At 43.1% G+C, this 16,711-nt stretch overlaps 1 protein-coding gene across 1 annotated transcript; it reads right to left on the bottom strand.

The window, feature by feature from the left end:
* Window positions 1–2,252: 2,252 nt before the first annotated feature.
* On the bottom strand, window positions 2,253–16,485 carry esrp1 (epithelial splicing regulatory protein 1). Its single transcript, XM_030750385.1, is given in 19 exon segments — window positions 2,253–2,389; window positions 3,930–4,054; window positions 4,545–4,686; window positions 8,450–8,607; window positions 8,609–8,634; window positions 10,041–10,281; window positions 10,383–10,586; window positions 10,588–10,611; window positions 11,349–11,668; window positions 12,384–12,426; window positions 12,515–12,573; window positions 12,576–12,646; window positions 12,786–12,896; window positions 13,069–13,123; window positions 13,540–13,683; window positions 14,797–14,908; window positions 15,299–15,415; window positions 15,542–15,700; window positions 16,149–16,485. Coding segments are annotated over 18 exon segments (2,220 nt in total). The 5' UTR covers window positions 16,281–16,485; the 3' UTR covers window positions 2,253–2,389; window positions 3,930–3,952.
* Window positions 16,486–16,711: the final 226 nt, after the last annotated feature.

Raw genomic sequence — 16,711 nt, 5'->3', positions numbered from 1 at the left:
TCAACCTGCGTTTAAAAGAAGCTGCAGATTAGGAGGCGAGTGAGCAATTACCGCAGTTATGCTAAACATAACAAATGGGATGTTCTGGTTTACTGGGAATTGATTTTTAACCAAGAGCTAATAAATTAACATTTACAACAGGAAGCTTGCACCTGTTATACACCTTGTGCGCCTTCACAAACACATATCATACTGATCCTGTTAGCAAGTAGAAAATAAAGCCTTGACACAGTGACATGATTTTTTTCAGTTGGTGTAACTTAATCTTTTTTTTTTTTTTTTTTTTTTTAAGTAAATCTTGCAAGAATAGGATGAAATAAGATACAAGTCTGAGACATGGAAAAATTAAAGAACATTTCCTGCTGAATGTTAAGTAACTCAATCCTCTCTTTATCAAATAGGAAATGCATAATGAAAAATATATGAACTTCCTCTTTTCCTGATAATAGTCAGTTCCTAATAAACCTTGGATTATTTTCTTAATCAAAGATTTTATTTATTCTCTGATTCTTTAAATCTAAGACATAACCTGTTTGCTGCTGTTTTGGACAGAGGGTTTTTTTTTTGTGAGGGGGATAACAAGTGAGTGTTTTTAAAAAGGATCATTTGGGTGGGGTGCAGAAGATTGTATTACACAATGGAACTCTGCCCTGAGGGGGGTCTGACATGGTTTTGTCTGCCTTCCTTCTCTCTTCCCACTTCCTGATCTCTTTTCTGCACTTTTTCCACCCAGCAAAGAAAGGCCATCCTCTCACATAATGTGTTCAGTGTGTCTAGATGACAATAGCTTCATTGCTATAGCATGTGTATGTGAGCACCACAGAGATAATTGCTGTGGACAGTGAGAGGGAGTTCCCACAGTTTGGCCTTGAGCCACATTCTGTCACGAGACGGCTCCACCTGCATATTTGCACTCCTGCACTTTAAAAACCCTCACAGACAGGACGAGATACAGACAGGACAATAACTACATGGCAAAGTGAAACAATCAGAAGGTAAACGGTGAAACCAAACAGCTGGAGGCTGAGAAATTTGACATGTTATGTTTATTGATTTTTTTTTTTTCCAGCATGCCTGCAGTAGGGCATCCTGCTGTGGGACATGCGTACAGAAACATGAAGCCCAACCATCAACTTTCTTGGGCATAAACTGTATTTAAATTCACATGAAACATATCTGACATGTCCTTCATTCCCTTTCCTTTTCGACTTTCCTGAAAAAAAAAAAAAATCTACACATGAGCAGGTTTAAAAGAAGTATGATGACTAGATTTCTTAGAGCAACCTGTTTGTTCAATTACATTCTCCGAGCTCCAGCGTAAATGGTGGAAAGAAGACAAGGAAAGTGTGATGGACTGATAAAATATGTCACAAAAGTGGTCATAAACTGGCTCCGGCTCCCTGACTCTTCACACAGTAAGGTGAGAGCTTGTGACTTGCGTCCTCTTGAAGAATGCAAACCTGTAGTTAGATTACTGAGAAGTGGGACTGTCTTCTTTTCTGCTGAATCCAAAAGCACGGCAAGGCAACATTTGCATAACGTAACATGGGAAATAACACCCACGTCAGGCACATGTAGGAGGAAATAAGGGGGCTAATGAAGCGTGAGATGTCACATTTTTTGTAAGTTGAGGCCTCGTACAAGGTCCAGGCTATTTGACAAACTCACAGTGTAACATGTAAGCTATCAAAGATACTGCTATTATTTTCATTAGTAGTCCTTATTGATTAGCAGTGCATTGATATTTGGCATTATGTAAACAACTTAAAGTTTCACTACTAACTTCTTCATGCACTAAAGCTTCCAATACAATCACTGTGTACTGTATCAAATGTATATAAACATATACAATGTACTGCATTAACAGATTATGTAATAAAATATCAACACAGTCATGCATAATACTCATTCTCATCACGTTCACATTCACAACACTTTCACTCTTCACAGAAAAGCTAAAGATTTAGCTCGATTGCTACTAAGTCATTCTTCTCTAGTTGGATAGCAAATATATACGTAATGATTACAATATAACAGGTTAAAAAAAATCTCTATAAGCTTTTCAAATACACACTGTGCAATATAAGACAAGAATGCTATTGTTGGCTAAGGCCACAGAGAATTTGGTATAAAATACATTAATTTCTGTTCCTAAAGATATAAATAACACATCTAAAAAGCTATTTAAAAAAAAAATTAACAAGTCTTTGACATTATACCAAATTATCACATGACCTCTGCATACATGTGACCCTACAGCAGGGTCAGATCCAAATACTGCCCTCCTGGCTTGGTCATGAGAGTAGGGAGTGACATAAGAGCAGCCTCACTTGAGCTGGGACTGACCAATCAGACTGCTGCTCAGGAGAGAAACGGACTCTGCAGGATTCTGCGGAGAGAAGAAGACGGGTGAGGAGAGGAAACGGAAAAAACACACAGAAGAATTTTATCCCCAGACAACGACAACAACAAAAAAGAGCACCTGCACCAGATGTTACCCATCACCTTCTCAACCACCTGAAGGCTACAGTTGTTATTACCCATCTATTGCACTACTACACTGAGACAGAACCATCTGACCGTTGACTAAGCCCCTCCCCCTTAGTTACTGTTGCATGTCGACCTTTCCGGCCTTGCAGTTTACAGGTCGGTTTCAAACCTCAGCAGGATATTATTTGAGAGGTTGTTATTATTTATTTATCATCAGGGCAAAGTAAGAATACAACGTTAGTATATTGCACATTATTTCATTAGTTTTATTTCATCTTGCATTTTTATTTTTAATTCAGTCAATTCGGTTGTTTCAGTTTAGATTTTGTTTTTGTTTTTATTTTTATTTTGTTTTTATTAATAATATATAATATACTGTAAATAGTCTGGCCTGTTAAGGTTCAACACACAGGCACATCATGTACATTGTATATAGTGTTATTATTAGTAGTATTAAGGTTAATCTTGTTGTTGATTTTATATATATATATATATATATATTCTTTTCTTAATAGTGTAAATTATTATATTTTTATTTATATTTATAATAACTGCGGCTGCTGTTACACCCAAATTTCCCCTCTGTGGGACAATAAAGGCTGTTTCTTCTTCTTCTTCTTCTAGTTTCTGTATTTGTTTTAGCGTGTGTAATTATTTGTCTTTTTTTGGGGGGGGGGGGGGTATTTTTGCTTAACGAAAATATATTTTCACCCCTAGTTTTAGTTACCCATAATATCTTTGCATAGATAAGCTAACAGCTGCTAAACATTTCAGTTTCAGGAGTCGATAACAGGTGATTTGTTAGTGTCGATTCTCTAAAAGTCCACTGATGAAGAGCTGCTGTTATTACTCAAACCAAACTGGTCCTTATATGATGACCCTTACAGTCCCAAACAGGTATTTTACCAAATTAATCTTTAATTCCACAACATAAGACAGCTAATAATGAGCTCCTTTGGGTAGAATGAGGATTTATAATATTTAGTTAACTAGTAATAACAATTTAAACTAATGCTGTTGTGTTTCTGTGGTGACAGTGACACCACTGAGGACTTTCTTGTGCCTGTTATTAGACTATCACGCTGTCTCGGCATGCAGAGCAATTACCATGCCTGTGCAATCAGAGGGAAGGGGGTTCAGTGGACGGTCAGTCAGTTATATGATGATCAGTACATTCATTAAAGACTTTATGAGAGGAGAGAGAAAAAAATAAAAGGTTAAGTAGATGCCCTGTCAAAATGATTCAAAGCCATTAATTAACTAAAAACCAAGAGATTTCCTCTAACATTCAACCCAATCAAATCAAGATACCTGAAAATTCACCATTTACACAGAAAATGTTGTGTTGAGCCCTGTAAGCCCTGGTGACCAGCCAAACCACAGCTACAACACCTTGTCTAAATTAAATCCCCCTGACTGATCCCTTAGCCAATCCTTACCTGCCACCCTGCCTCAGGACACCTTAAATACACACCCATTCTTTGGGTTGCGTAAGCAATGTCCTGGTCGGGTCGTGAGCGTGCACGGGCCCGTGGGCGTGCATGAAAGCATCCTCGGGAGCATACTGTGGCATGAGGAAGGGGGAGGAATGACAGAGACGGGGGCTGAGACACATGTAGCCATAGACACTAGCCTAAGGTCATGCGGGCCTTTAAAATCCAGCACTGAGATAAAACAACAAGGGACACAACAAAGCCCATCTGTCTCCATATTTAGCATGAACTAGTCCTCATTATATAATAATTTATCTTCAGATTCTTCACTCTCTTTTGGGTTTAAATAAGATCTGAGATCCTCCAGTTCAAGTTGAAGCAAGTAGCAGTCCAAGTGTGACAGAACAGGGAGAGGAGACAGGATAAACTAGTTTGATAGCCTCTGGGCAAACACAGTGGATGCCTGACAATACACACCCATAATACAAGGAGATTTGAATACAGCACTTTGGATCCTACAGTGAAGTATGAGAGGGCTGAAGGTACAGAATATCTGCGTTATAAGAACTACATCAATAAAATGTTAAGTGCCCAGTGCATTTGAAGGACACCGCCTCTTACCTGGTAACCCTGCACTGCATTTATGAGCTCTTTGACTCCATTGCCGTTGTAGGTCAGACCAGGCATACGCACCAGCCCTCCGGGGGAGGCGATGGAGGAGGGGGAGGGGAAGAAACCTAAGGTGTTAGGTGAGCCAGGTGGACTGGAAAAACAGAAAAAAAAAAAAAGCAGAGAGACTGTTATCCTAAATACAAAACCAGCATACAACATATATTATTCTTAGAAAAGACAACGCATACAGTTGGATTCAGGAAAAACAAGACTGGGAGTAACTTTGGGTGTTGTCTTTTAGTGAGCTGCTCTCTCAGTCACTGATGTCTCACCAGGGAGAAACAGAGGTCAATGCATGTGCATGTTTACTAAGTACTTTGATAACACACACTTCAGTTATTAACTACCCTTGTCCCAGCCTTTCTCCTTGGCAGGACATGATTCAGCCAAACACAAAGTGCTCCCCTTTTTCCCACCAGAGTAAACTTTTTTTAATAGGTGAAAAAAAAAATTTTTCACAAAAGTATCTTTGTAGTTATTGCACACCAAATAATACCTAAGATAGGTTTTAGGGGTTTTTCTTTTGTTTTTTGCTGTAAAAATGATATATTTAACAGTAAAATAAATAAACCACCCACCAATATACCCAACATTTAATCTATTTCAGTGAGCGTAAAATTATCTTGAAATGCACTCAAGATCAATCAAGCATACAGAACAATACCAGGTTTCTTGTTCACACCCTGTTGACACACATGCAGTGCCTCCATGAACTTTTGTAGAGCTGTGTGAGACAATATAAATATATGAACCACTCAAATCCAATATTCAACAGTCCTTAACCTGCCAGCTTTGTAGTTTAAAGTGTGTGTATCTGTATGCATAAGGGAAGTAAATAAGTGTCCAGCATCTCTGCACAGCCAGCTCCTTAACCCAAATGGACAACTTCCAGTAGTGACCCCCCCCCTTGTTGTGTACTACATGTGAGAAATGGCAACTACAATGCCTGGACCTGAGAGTTTATGTGTGAGAGCAGCTTCACCCAGTAGTAAACATCCCACATGTAAACACTGCCTGACAGCCTTGGTTTAGAAACTAGAAAGTCGTTGACTCATAAATCTCGTTATAAAAATTTAGGGAGTGGTTCATTTAATGTGGGAAAGGAAGATTAATATGTAAAGTGAATGACATGAAGATTTCACGCAACATTTAATGGGAGAAGCACAACAGTAAGTTCTCACAAAGCATCATTGATATTTAAAATAAATGTGTGTTTATTTACACCTGCATGAGGCATCGTAGGGCCGACTTCAGGTTGGAGACAAGTTGCTGCCAAAAGTGGAGGAGCTTAAGTATCTCGAGGTCCTGTTAATGAATGAGTGGGAGATTGACAGACACACTGCTGTGATGCAGACACTGTACCGGTCTGGTGTGGTGTAGAGAGCTGAACGTGAAAGCAAAGCTGTCAATTAACCGTGTAAAGCTCTGGGTACCGACCAAAAGCCAGCCACCCTTTGGAGGAAGCTCATTTCTGCTGCTTGTATTCGCGATCTCATTCTTCTGGTCGCTACCAAAAGCTCATTACCATAGGCGAGAGTAGGGACGTAGATTGACCGGTAAATCGACAGCTCCGCTTTCACACTCAGCTCCCTCTTTACCATGACATACCGGTGCAGCGTCTGCATCACTGCAGACGCGCCCCCAATCCATCTATCAATCTCCCACTCCCTTGTCCCTTCACTCGTGAACAAGACCCCAAGATACTTGAACTCCTCCACTTGGAGCAGGAACTCGTCCCTGAGTCAGAGAGGGCACTCCAGCTTTTCCAGCTGAGGACCATGTTCTCAGATTTAGAGGTGCTAATTCTCATACCAGCCACTTCATACTCGGCTGCAAACCTTTCCACTGCGAGCTGGAGGCCACCACCTCATGAAGCCAACAGGACCGTATCATCCGGAAAAAGAAGATGAGATTCTGAGGCCACAAAGGCGGAAACCTTCTGCCATTTGGCTATGCCTAGAAATTCTGTTGATAAAAATTATGAAAAGAATCGGTGACAAAGGACAGCCCTGACAAAGTCCAACACCCACAGAAATGAGTCTGACTTATTGCCAGCAATACGGACTGAACTCTCGCTGCGGTTGTACAGGGGACTGAATGGCCAGCAACAATGGGCCAGACACCCCATACTCCCACAGCACCCCCATAGGATAACCCAAGGGACATGGTTGAATGCCTTCTCCAAGTCCACAAAACACATGTAGACTGGATAGGCAAACTCCCACACACACTCAAATATCCTTGAGAGGATGAAGAGCTGGTCCAGCATTCCACAACCAGGAAGAAAGCCACATTGTTCCTCTGGAATCCGAGGTTTGACTAACGGATGGACCCTCCTTTCCAGCACCCTGGCATAGACCTTACTGAAGAGGCTGAGGAGTGTGATCGCTGATAGTTGGAGCACACGCTCCGGTCTCCCTTCTTAAAGATGGGACCGCCACCCCGGTCTGCCAATCCAGTGGTTCTACCCCAGATTTCTATGCGATGTTGCAGAGGCGTGTCAAACAAGACAGCCTGACAACATCCAGAGCCTTCAGGAACTCAGGGCGAACCTCTTCCAACCCAGGGGCCCTGCCACCAAGGAGCTGTTTAACCACCTCAGTGACCTCACTCCCTGTGATGGGCGAGTCGTCCCCCTCATCCCAGGACTCTGCTTCCATTACAGTGTCAGTGGGATTAAGTAGGTCCTCGAAGTATTCCTTCCACCGCCTGACTATAGCCTCAGTTGAAGTCAGCAGCGCCCCACCCACACTATAGATCATGTGAGCAGAACACAGCTTTCCCCTCCTGAGTCGCCTGACGGTTTGCCAGAATCGCTTCAAGGCCAAATGAAAATCTTTTTCCATGGCCTCACCGAAGTCCTCCCACACCAGAGTTTGTGCTTTGGCCACCGTGCAAGCCGTGTTCCACTTGGCCTGCCAGTACCCGTCAGCTGCCTCTGGAGTCCCACAGGCTAACCAAGTCCAACAGGACTCCTTCTTCAACTTGATGGCTCCCTTCACCTCCAGTGACCACCATCTGGTTCAAGGATTACCACCACAACAGGCACCAACCAACTTGCAGCCACAGCTCTGAGCAGCAGCCTCAACAATGGAACATGGTCCATGTTCAAAGGCTGTTGAAGTTCTGCAGGAGGTGGGATTTGAAGATCTCACGGACTGGGGCCTCTGCCAAGCATTCCCAGCGCACCCTCACAATACACTTAGGTGCACCGGGTCTGTCCAGCATCCTCCCCTGCCACCTGATCCAACTCACCACCAAATGGCGATCAGTTGACAGCTCAGTTCCGCACTTCACTCGAGTGTCTTGAAACATACAGCCGCAGATCTGATGTTACGATTAGAACATCGATCATCACCTAGGGTGTCCTGGTGCCACGTGCACTTATGGACATCCTTATGTTTGAACATGGCAAACTGTGGTTTGCCCAGAAGTCCAATAACAAACACCATTCAGGTTCAGATCAAGCAGGCCATTCCTCTCAATCACACCCTTCCATATCTCACTGTCATTGTCCACGTGAGTGTTGAAGTCTCCCAGTAGGATCATCTAGCTAATATCTCTCAAAATTATATCAAGAGCGGATAAACAAGAATGTTGAAAATCTATCTAAACCTATAACAAAAATTTGAAAACTGTGAGGATTCCAGCACACTGTTAAATTATAACTTCAATGACCTAATCAGACAGATTAAAACTTTTCACACAAAAGTTGTAATCAAATTAATATTTCAGCAGTAACTGAGACAAAGTGAGTTTTCCACTTGCACCTTCCTCCAATCCACCTCTCATTCACTCAAGATGAGGACTTGTAGAATAATCTTTTTTTTTAATCCCCAACTACCTCTGTTTACCTTGGGTAGTAGGCTGTGTAGTTCATATACAGCTGAGCTGAGGGAGGGTAGTAGGCATGTCCTGGTGGCAGGGCACGAGGAGTCAGCAGCACCTGCCCAATGGGAGGGTAGAGAGCAGCAGCAGCAGCCTCTGGAGGAAGGACAGCTGGAGCAGGTTGTGAAGGAGTAGGATGGTGGAGATAAACCTAGAGAGGAGAGGAGAGGGAGGAGAGGAGAGGAGAGGAGAGGAGAGGAGAGGAGAGGAGAGGAGAGGAGAGGAGAGAGGAGAGGACGAGGAGAGGAGAGGAGAGGAGAGGATAGTGAAAGGATTTTCAACCAGACAAACAGCAACCCACGTGAATAGAATATTGATGGCATGATTGTTTCTAAAGAGGTGCTCATGCAAACCTACAATCATTCGCCCCGGACTCCATAACATTACTCAGCACCTACACACATTTGTATGTGTGCACATGTTAAAGAGTGAAAGCTTCAGTGCATTGTACACTTGACTGGAGCACGGCTGCAACAACAGATGGGCTGTAACTGGGTGAGAAACCCCCCGTCTGTTTCCTTATTATGTACTCACTATCACCTCTGTAATTTCTGAGCATGTTATGATCTTTAATGATCTCGACAGTTTTAAGTATTTAGCAACATCTACTGTGCATTCATCCATAAGACTTCTACATATCAAATATTAGCAAAATGAGACTATACAATGCTGTCAGAGCACAGAGATGCTGTCAAAAAGCAAAGGACAGTGTTGCCTGAACACCTCATCCTCCCTGCAGAACAATTCTGCCTATACCCGCTGTCTCTGTGTACATTTCAATCACAGACATTTCATCTTGTCTTAGCATGACCTCATTAAAGCCCACACGTCTAGCCTTGAATCCCTGAGTTGTGTCTCTTTCACTCATGCGAACGCCTGCATTTTAAATGGTTCATAACCATTAATTGCGTCTCTTTTTGACAACTAAGAGTGCACATTTATGGTGAAGAACTACACACACGGAGATTAAAGCCCATCTACGCACCAGCATTCAGCTCTGCCCACAGCTTTTGCACAGGAGACGCACCACACCAGAGGTGTGCCAGGCCACTGAGGGTTCATCCCACAACCACCTCTACCCATCTGATAAGATTAGAGAGTTGTAAGCCATTTTTTGTGTATTATAAGAAAGTTGGGAATCAAGCTGTTTTGCTTACACTTTTCCAACCCTTTCAGATCTTTATGAATTACTTAAGCAGTGTAAGAGAGTGGAATTTACAAGATCAACAAAACATGCCACTGAACACAAACTACAGGCATTTTCATCTTAATGTGTGAACACAGGCAAAAAAATGAAAAAGATGGTTACCCCATGAGGATTATTAGGTCATGCAGATGGGTCATTTGATCACACTACATTACAAAGAGGTATCACACTCATACACCGACACAAACTCTCAAACACACAGTTTTGAATCCTCCTGGTTAGACCAGATTTCCTCGTCCTCCACAGTTCGAGATTGGAGAAAAACCCAGCAACCCTGCCCATGGCAGGAGCCCACCTACCCTGCAGTCCCGAAGCAACCCAGCTCCCAGCAGCACTACGTCTTGACTTACATGGCGGCGGGCTGAGCCCTGTCCCACTCCTGCTCCGGGTGTGTGTGTGTGTATGCGTGTGTGAGAGTGAGCCTCCCATCAACACGAGGCCCATCTCCTCGGCGCTGCAGGGAAACACCTCCACGTAACGGCTGTTTGCCCCACGCTGGCTGGACATCACATGCTTGTGAAGCCGCTGTGAGGCCAGAAGCACCCGCTCTGCTGAAGTCATCTGGATGAAGCAGTCACCTGACGGACGACCCTGAAAGCAGAGATGAATCAGAAATGACTCTGCAACACCTAACGAATTGTGTTAGAAACCATGCGAGTCAATGGGTGTGTCAGTGTGGTTACTGCATGTACCTGCTGGTTGAGGACCATGTGCACTCCATGCGGTCTGATGTCGTGTGTAAACTCGCCCAGGAAGGTGAGGATGTCCTCTATGCTCGCTGTATAAGGCAGCCCTCTAAGCCGCAGGCAGTCCCTTACTCCACCAGGTGGGGGCAGAAAGAAGACATTTGTGGGCAGCACAGACACCAGAGGGGCAGGGGCCACAGGGATCAGGGGGGGCTGATGAGTACCTGTTTAGCACCTAAGACACAGTTTGAAATTAATACCCTGCCTAGAGCAAAATTTGTCAAGTAGGCAGGGCTGCTTTAGGAAACCCTTCCTCCTTTCTCATTGACAGGTAAAATTCACTAACCACGACTCAAAAGCCACCTCTTACCAAACATCTTATGCACAACAAAGCCAAATCCAACTGGTGTTTAAATATGATGCAACGTCAGACAGGAGCGGGCTTGTTGCCAACAGGACACCAGCGTGTTTGCATTTCTGGAGAGTACCAATAAAACTTCTGAGAATCACATGCACAACACACACACAACACACACACACACACACACACACACACACACACACACACACACACACACACACACACACACACACGGAAGGCCTTTGCATAGATATGTATGTGGACTGTCTGCTTATCGATCCAGAAGATAGAAAATGAATCTGCTCCTCTCCATGACAGGAGTCATGGAGAGGAGCAGGAGAGACACAAAAAGCAATGGACCGTATGAAAGATAAAAGAGCAGGTTGAATAACCATGCATAGGAAAACCATGCACTCACAGTCCACCTTGTTTTACTGTTCCCCACCCATAAGCTCTGCTCCAATAATGCCTACAACTGACTGAGAAGATAAGAAACACGCCCTGACACTGTCACTCTTTGCTGTTTTTATCTCCTCTACTTTTTCTCCTCTAAAAAACCAGTGTACACTACTACACACTGCAAAGCAAAGCAAAGAAACACCTTAACGTACCTGCTGTACTTCTGCTGCTGTACTCTTAAATAGCTCGATGTATCTTTTCCCCAGGATTTCCTTGTGTTTCCTCAGGGCGCACTGAGCATGTTCTTCACATGCAAATAAAACAAAAGCGTCACCAGTTGGACGTCCATCTGGGTAGCGTACAAACAGGATGCCGTCCCTTCCGCCGCTGACTGGACACATCTCTTTGAGACCATCCTCTGGCGAGAAGAAGGTGAGCACCTGCTCGTGCGTGGCGGTGAAAGGCAGACCTCGCATCCTCACTATGATCTGGTCCTCGCGGGACAGGAACATTGCTACCTCATTGGATGTACCTGACACACATATAATCACAAAGACACACCTATTCAAGTACAACCAAGTAAACAGGTTATATCTTCTCCAGTGAGCAGCAGATTGTGATCTTTTTAAGTGCTTTGGTCCGGTGTTGCTTGGCTCACTGTCTGTAACTGATGAGAGTGACGTTAAATCTGACTTTTACGCCTCTGTTATTTTGAGTAATAGTCCAAACCTTACAGCTATATGATAATAAACTTTAGCATTAAGTAATAGGGTCACTTCTGCTTTCTGAGAAGCCTTCATTATCTGAGCAAACTTCTTAATATTCAGGTCAAATGACTCAGTGATGAGTTGTGCCTTGTTGACAAACTTGTTGCCCTTCTTTAAAGGCCATGTGGCCATTAATACACAACTGTACTACTGAGTCATAACTGCTAATTATAACTTTCCTTTTAAGTTTACCAGTGGGCTGAAATTAAAAAAAAAACTTAATGGATCTGGAGATATTTATAAAGGTGCTGAAAGATTTTCAGCTCGCAAAATAAATCAACTTAAATACATGAAAGTAAACTCATATACAAGCTGTTTATGTATTGTTAAAATATGAAATTCTCTGGACTAGCACCATCAAAGATCTCAAATACCTAATTTAGTCATCTTTTTCAACCAACAACAAGCAAATCAAACCTAATTTTACTACACGTATGCCAGGCAGCTGCACTTAAGCTAACAGATGTGTTAACTTCCCACCTCCTGCTATCTTGAGGAAGTCTTCTCCTGTTGCTTTATAAACCTGCCATTAGAAGGGAACAATATTAGTGATGGGGACAATAATTTTGGTAATGTGGCTGATTCTACTAGCTGGGTCCAGGACCCGTTACCTCGATGTATCTGTTGCCCATGTGGTGTTTGTGTCTCTGCAACGCCAGGTCTCTGTGTCCTCACTCACAAAACGAACCAGAGCTTCTCCATTCCTCCTCCCTTGAGCATTCAGACACAGTGCAACCCCTCCTCTAAAAAGCACAGCACACGAAGGGGTTAAAGCCTCTCTGAAAACATCTGTCAGCAGCAGCTTTCTGAGTATCATCAATGATGAAAATGTATGCAAAACAGTGTAGAATTAAAGTCCATTTAAATATATCGGCAACGTACTTGGCAATGTTGAGACCTCTGAAAAATCGTGCAATATCCTGGTCAGAAGACTGCCAAGGCAATCCTCTGGCTCGGATCACTGTGTTGTCGCACACTTTCTCCATTTTACTGCTACACACACACAAACACACACACACACACACACACACACACACACACACACACCACACACCACAACACACACACACACACACACACACACAGATATTAGTACAGGGGAGTGGAGTTGGTTCAGAGGCAGAGAACAACAAACCAATGTTTATCTTTAACAAATGTTACTCACCAAGTGCCGCTCTCAAACTTCTCACTAACTCTCTCGGGGTTAGAAAACATGTGGCCTGCAACAGGAGAGCGACAAAGTTACGTTTTCAAAATTTGAAATCACAGTAACAGTATAACAATGTTAAATCTTAGATATGTCTACTGAGTTTCCTGCAACAAGCACTTATATTTCTTAGCAATGTATTTGCTAATTGTTAGCTTAATTGTGTGCTTGTCAACACCTCATACTCAAAAATGTCAGTGCGAATCTTGGATCATCAAATTTGTTAAGTGTTTTTGTTTGTTTGTTACCAAACATTTCAGTGGCCATCAAAATAGATAAATAATAAATAAAATTTTCTATTTAGTTTCCAGCAGGGTCTTGCTTGAAGTAACCTTTTTTTTTTTCACCTGGAATTTCATATGATTCACCTGACGTGTCAAGCTAACTACTCGGTGATGTTTAGTGTTTTTATGCATATATGGTACTTACAAAATGGCTCAGAAAGCAGTGCCAGGGCCATGCTGGCCATAAGCTGGACCTGCTGTATGGCTACTTCTGCAGGCAAAGGGACTGATGGATCCGGTGTGGCAGAGGGGTCCCACATGGTGGGCACATCAACAGGTATACTAAGAGCTGAGGAGGTGGTTAAGGAAACAAGGGACTTGACTGAAAAAGTGTAAAACTCATGTATATATGTCATGGTCCAGGCAGGCTTTGGGTTTTGTTCCCTTTTTCTTCTCTATCACTCATTTCCCAAGTCATTTTCAGTTTAGGAGTTGAGTTGTGGGCTGGGTCCACCTTTGGGTGGGGCACTCTCTCTGCGCGTCCTTCTACACCCAATCTCCTCATCAAGCTGGAGTACTTAGCAGCTCAAGGAACTGCAGCTCTCCCCCAGATCATTACACCAACCGCGGTGGTAATCACACCATCTTTGTTAACTTTGATTTCTAGTTACCTGCATTTGCTAACCTCAGTTCTCCATCTGCCTTCTAATTTCCTGCTCTGAATTTGCCAAGCAATTTTGGTTTCCAACTGATCTTCATTCCCAAGGAGCTTCCAGCAAAACCCACCTGCCTGTAAGGAGTGCGTATTTCCTGCCAGCCCTCCTGTAAACCCCCTCCACGATTCGCACCTGCACTCTCTTAAGTAAGGCCTTTCAACCCAATTTACACAAACCAGAAGTTTCATCTCTCTCTTCACTCCAACAGCCTTCAGCTGTGTATTGGTAGCCAGTTTCCTCTTCTGAGTCACTCACTGGCTCCCAAATAATTTCTGCTGCTTGTTATAAATAAATCTTTTTAAACTGATTCTGACCTTTCTTCAATCATGACAAATAGACAGCTGTGTGAAAAATGAAAAAAGTGAAAAAAGAACAGAAGACGGGGTGAGAGATACACTCACGTGTTAGATTTCCTGTACCTATGTGTTTATGAGTGTATGAGTGAGTGAGTGAGTGAGTGAGTGGTGTGTGTGTGTGCGCGCGCGCGGTGTCACTGTTGGCTAAACACACATTATTACAGTGAGGGATTATTAAGGTGCTGCCATTCTTTCCTTATTTGCATTTTAAAACCTTTATCTCTACAGCCAACAACTGAGGTCTATAAACTCTTAATGTGTGTTGTGGATTTTTGAGAGTAATACACAGCAAGAACCACTTAACTGAATCAATCAACCAAAATTCGTGACTTCCTCAGAGTAAACAGGACATGAAATGCTAATGTAAACAGGTGACGTGATAAAGGATACACTCTGCCATGATGAGGACATTCAAAGCCTTGAGGTCAGAAGAGGGGAAGTGCTTCTTGAACTCCTTCCGAAGGTCAAAGAAAGAGTAGAAACAGTCTGGGACCAGGATGTTCTAGAGAAGGAAGAAATCGAACGAGAGGCTGTGAACAACTTGCCGTCAACAGCTGCTGCTTTTTTTTTTTTTTTTTTTTTTTTTGCTCTCATACTCATGTTTGCACAGGCCACAAGAGCATGCCTAATTTTTGAGTCTCTCTCTCGTTTGAAGACATGTGGGAGAAATTTCATCAGGCTCATTGTGTGGCTGTCTTTTATACAAGAGTGTGGTATGCGCATGGGCGTGTGTCATTACAGTGGCTTCTCCTGTCGATCAACTTTCAGCGTAATATTAAGTTCAGCAACAGCGCTGACACAGCACATCCCTCTGAGAGCGCTAATAAGGCTCCCGCAGCAGCGAGCGAACATCCGCCCTGGCTGCGAGGCGTTCCCCCACCAGCTCGCTCACCTTGCTCGCGGCCTCGGGGTGAATCACTTGGCGGATGTGGAGTTGCCCGTCTGTACACAAACACACCGACGTGCCCGCGCCCGCGCTGTTCACCTCGTTTGTCAGTTGTAGATGAAACTGTAAAAAAATTTAGAAGTATAAACTTTAATTTGCCTACAACAAGCACTTTCACCTGCACTGTACCTGTAATTACTAATTACTAGAGGGCTAGTAATGGATTTCTGACAACTCTGAACATATTACCATGTTTAAAGCTTTATCAATGCTCGCTGCTTTGTATACACAGTCAGCTCCAGATCCATTCTCCTCTTCCACACTCTCTTCCAACACATCCTCCTCCTCTTTTTCTTCTATCAGGTCTGAGAGGTCAGGCTTTATGAGCAGCTCGTTCACCTTGCCCAACTGGTTCAGAAAAGGGGAAAAACAAAAAACAGCAGCAAAAAACAAACAAACAAAAAAAAAAAACAAGTCAGCCTTGAAACAGCAGCCGAGACAGAAACTCAAAGGCTGTAGGACAATCTAATAAAATGTGTGTGAAATATGTCTTTGCTACATAGATATTATCACCGTGAAAAGCAACTAGGCATAAGTTTTAAATGCCTTACACCAGCGGGAGAAGGTACTTGTTCTGCAGTTAAAGAGAATAATTTTTATTTTTTTTTTGAACAGGTGTGTGTAAGGATAAATCCCACACGAATCCACCTGGCACACCTTTTTCTGTTAATAGATGTCTTAACATTATGTATCGCTATTCGTAGTCCACCTGTCCACTCCTTTAACAGCACATTTCCTGCCTTGGAGTAACGATAATTAGCCAATAATAACAGGTGGTCTACAAGTGAATTTTTACCTTTTTGTTTTTGACATCCACGAGCTGCCATACCAACTGCACGAGCTCCTTCTCGTCAGATCCCAGGAGCTCTCCGCTCGCGCCAGATGTGGCGGTGAAAACCACCGCCAGGTAGTCTACCTGCGCCGTCATGAGTAAAAAAACAAAAACAAACAAAAACTAATCTAATAGTAAAATAAACTAGAGGGGACTAAAATAAGCGAGATGTGAGACGCGCGTGGGACCCGGGAGGTAGAAACACCTTGATTTTGACACCTGAGCGTAAAGGTGAGCTCCGTAAATCCAAAGTTTCGTCGCGTGTGAGATCTTATGTGAAACCTCCCGAAGTCACCATCGCGAAGCAATGGCTGAACACTCACCGCTTTTGTAGCGACACTACCTGTGTGACCACGTGACCCTTACCTGGCCCCTCCCGATTTCAGGTGGTTCAAAGTTTAGTACGTGGCAGCTCACGCAGGACAAAAAAGTAATAACAGGTCATTATTAACCCTTTAAAGTTTATAACAACAACAATAACTACGGGCTAGAAAGCGCACAGGCCTGTCATATAGTTTAATAAACAA

The sequence above is a fragment of the Archocentrus centrarchus genome, chromosome 16 (assembly GCF_007364275.1).
Source record: "Archocentrus centrarchus isolate MPI-CPG fArcCen1 chromosome 16, fArcCen1, whole genome shotgun sequence".
In the NCBI taxonomy this organism is placed as follows: domain Eukaryota; kingdom Metazoa; phylum Chordata; class Actinopteri; order Cichliformes; family Cichlidae; genus Archocentrus; species Archocentrus centrarchus.
Note: the sequence above shows the minus strand (reverse complement) of the source record. Positions and strands in the feature narration are given on the sequence as shown.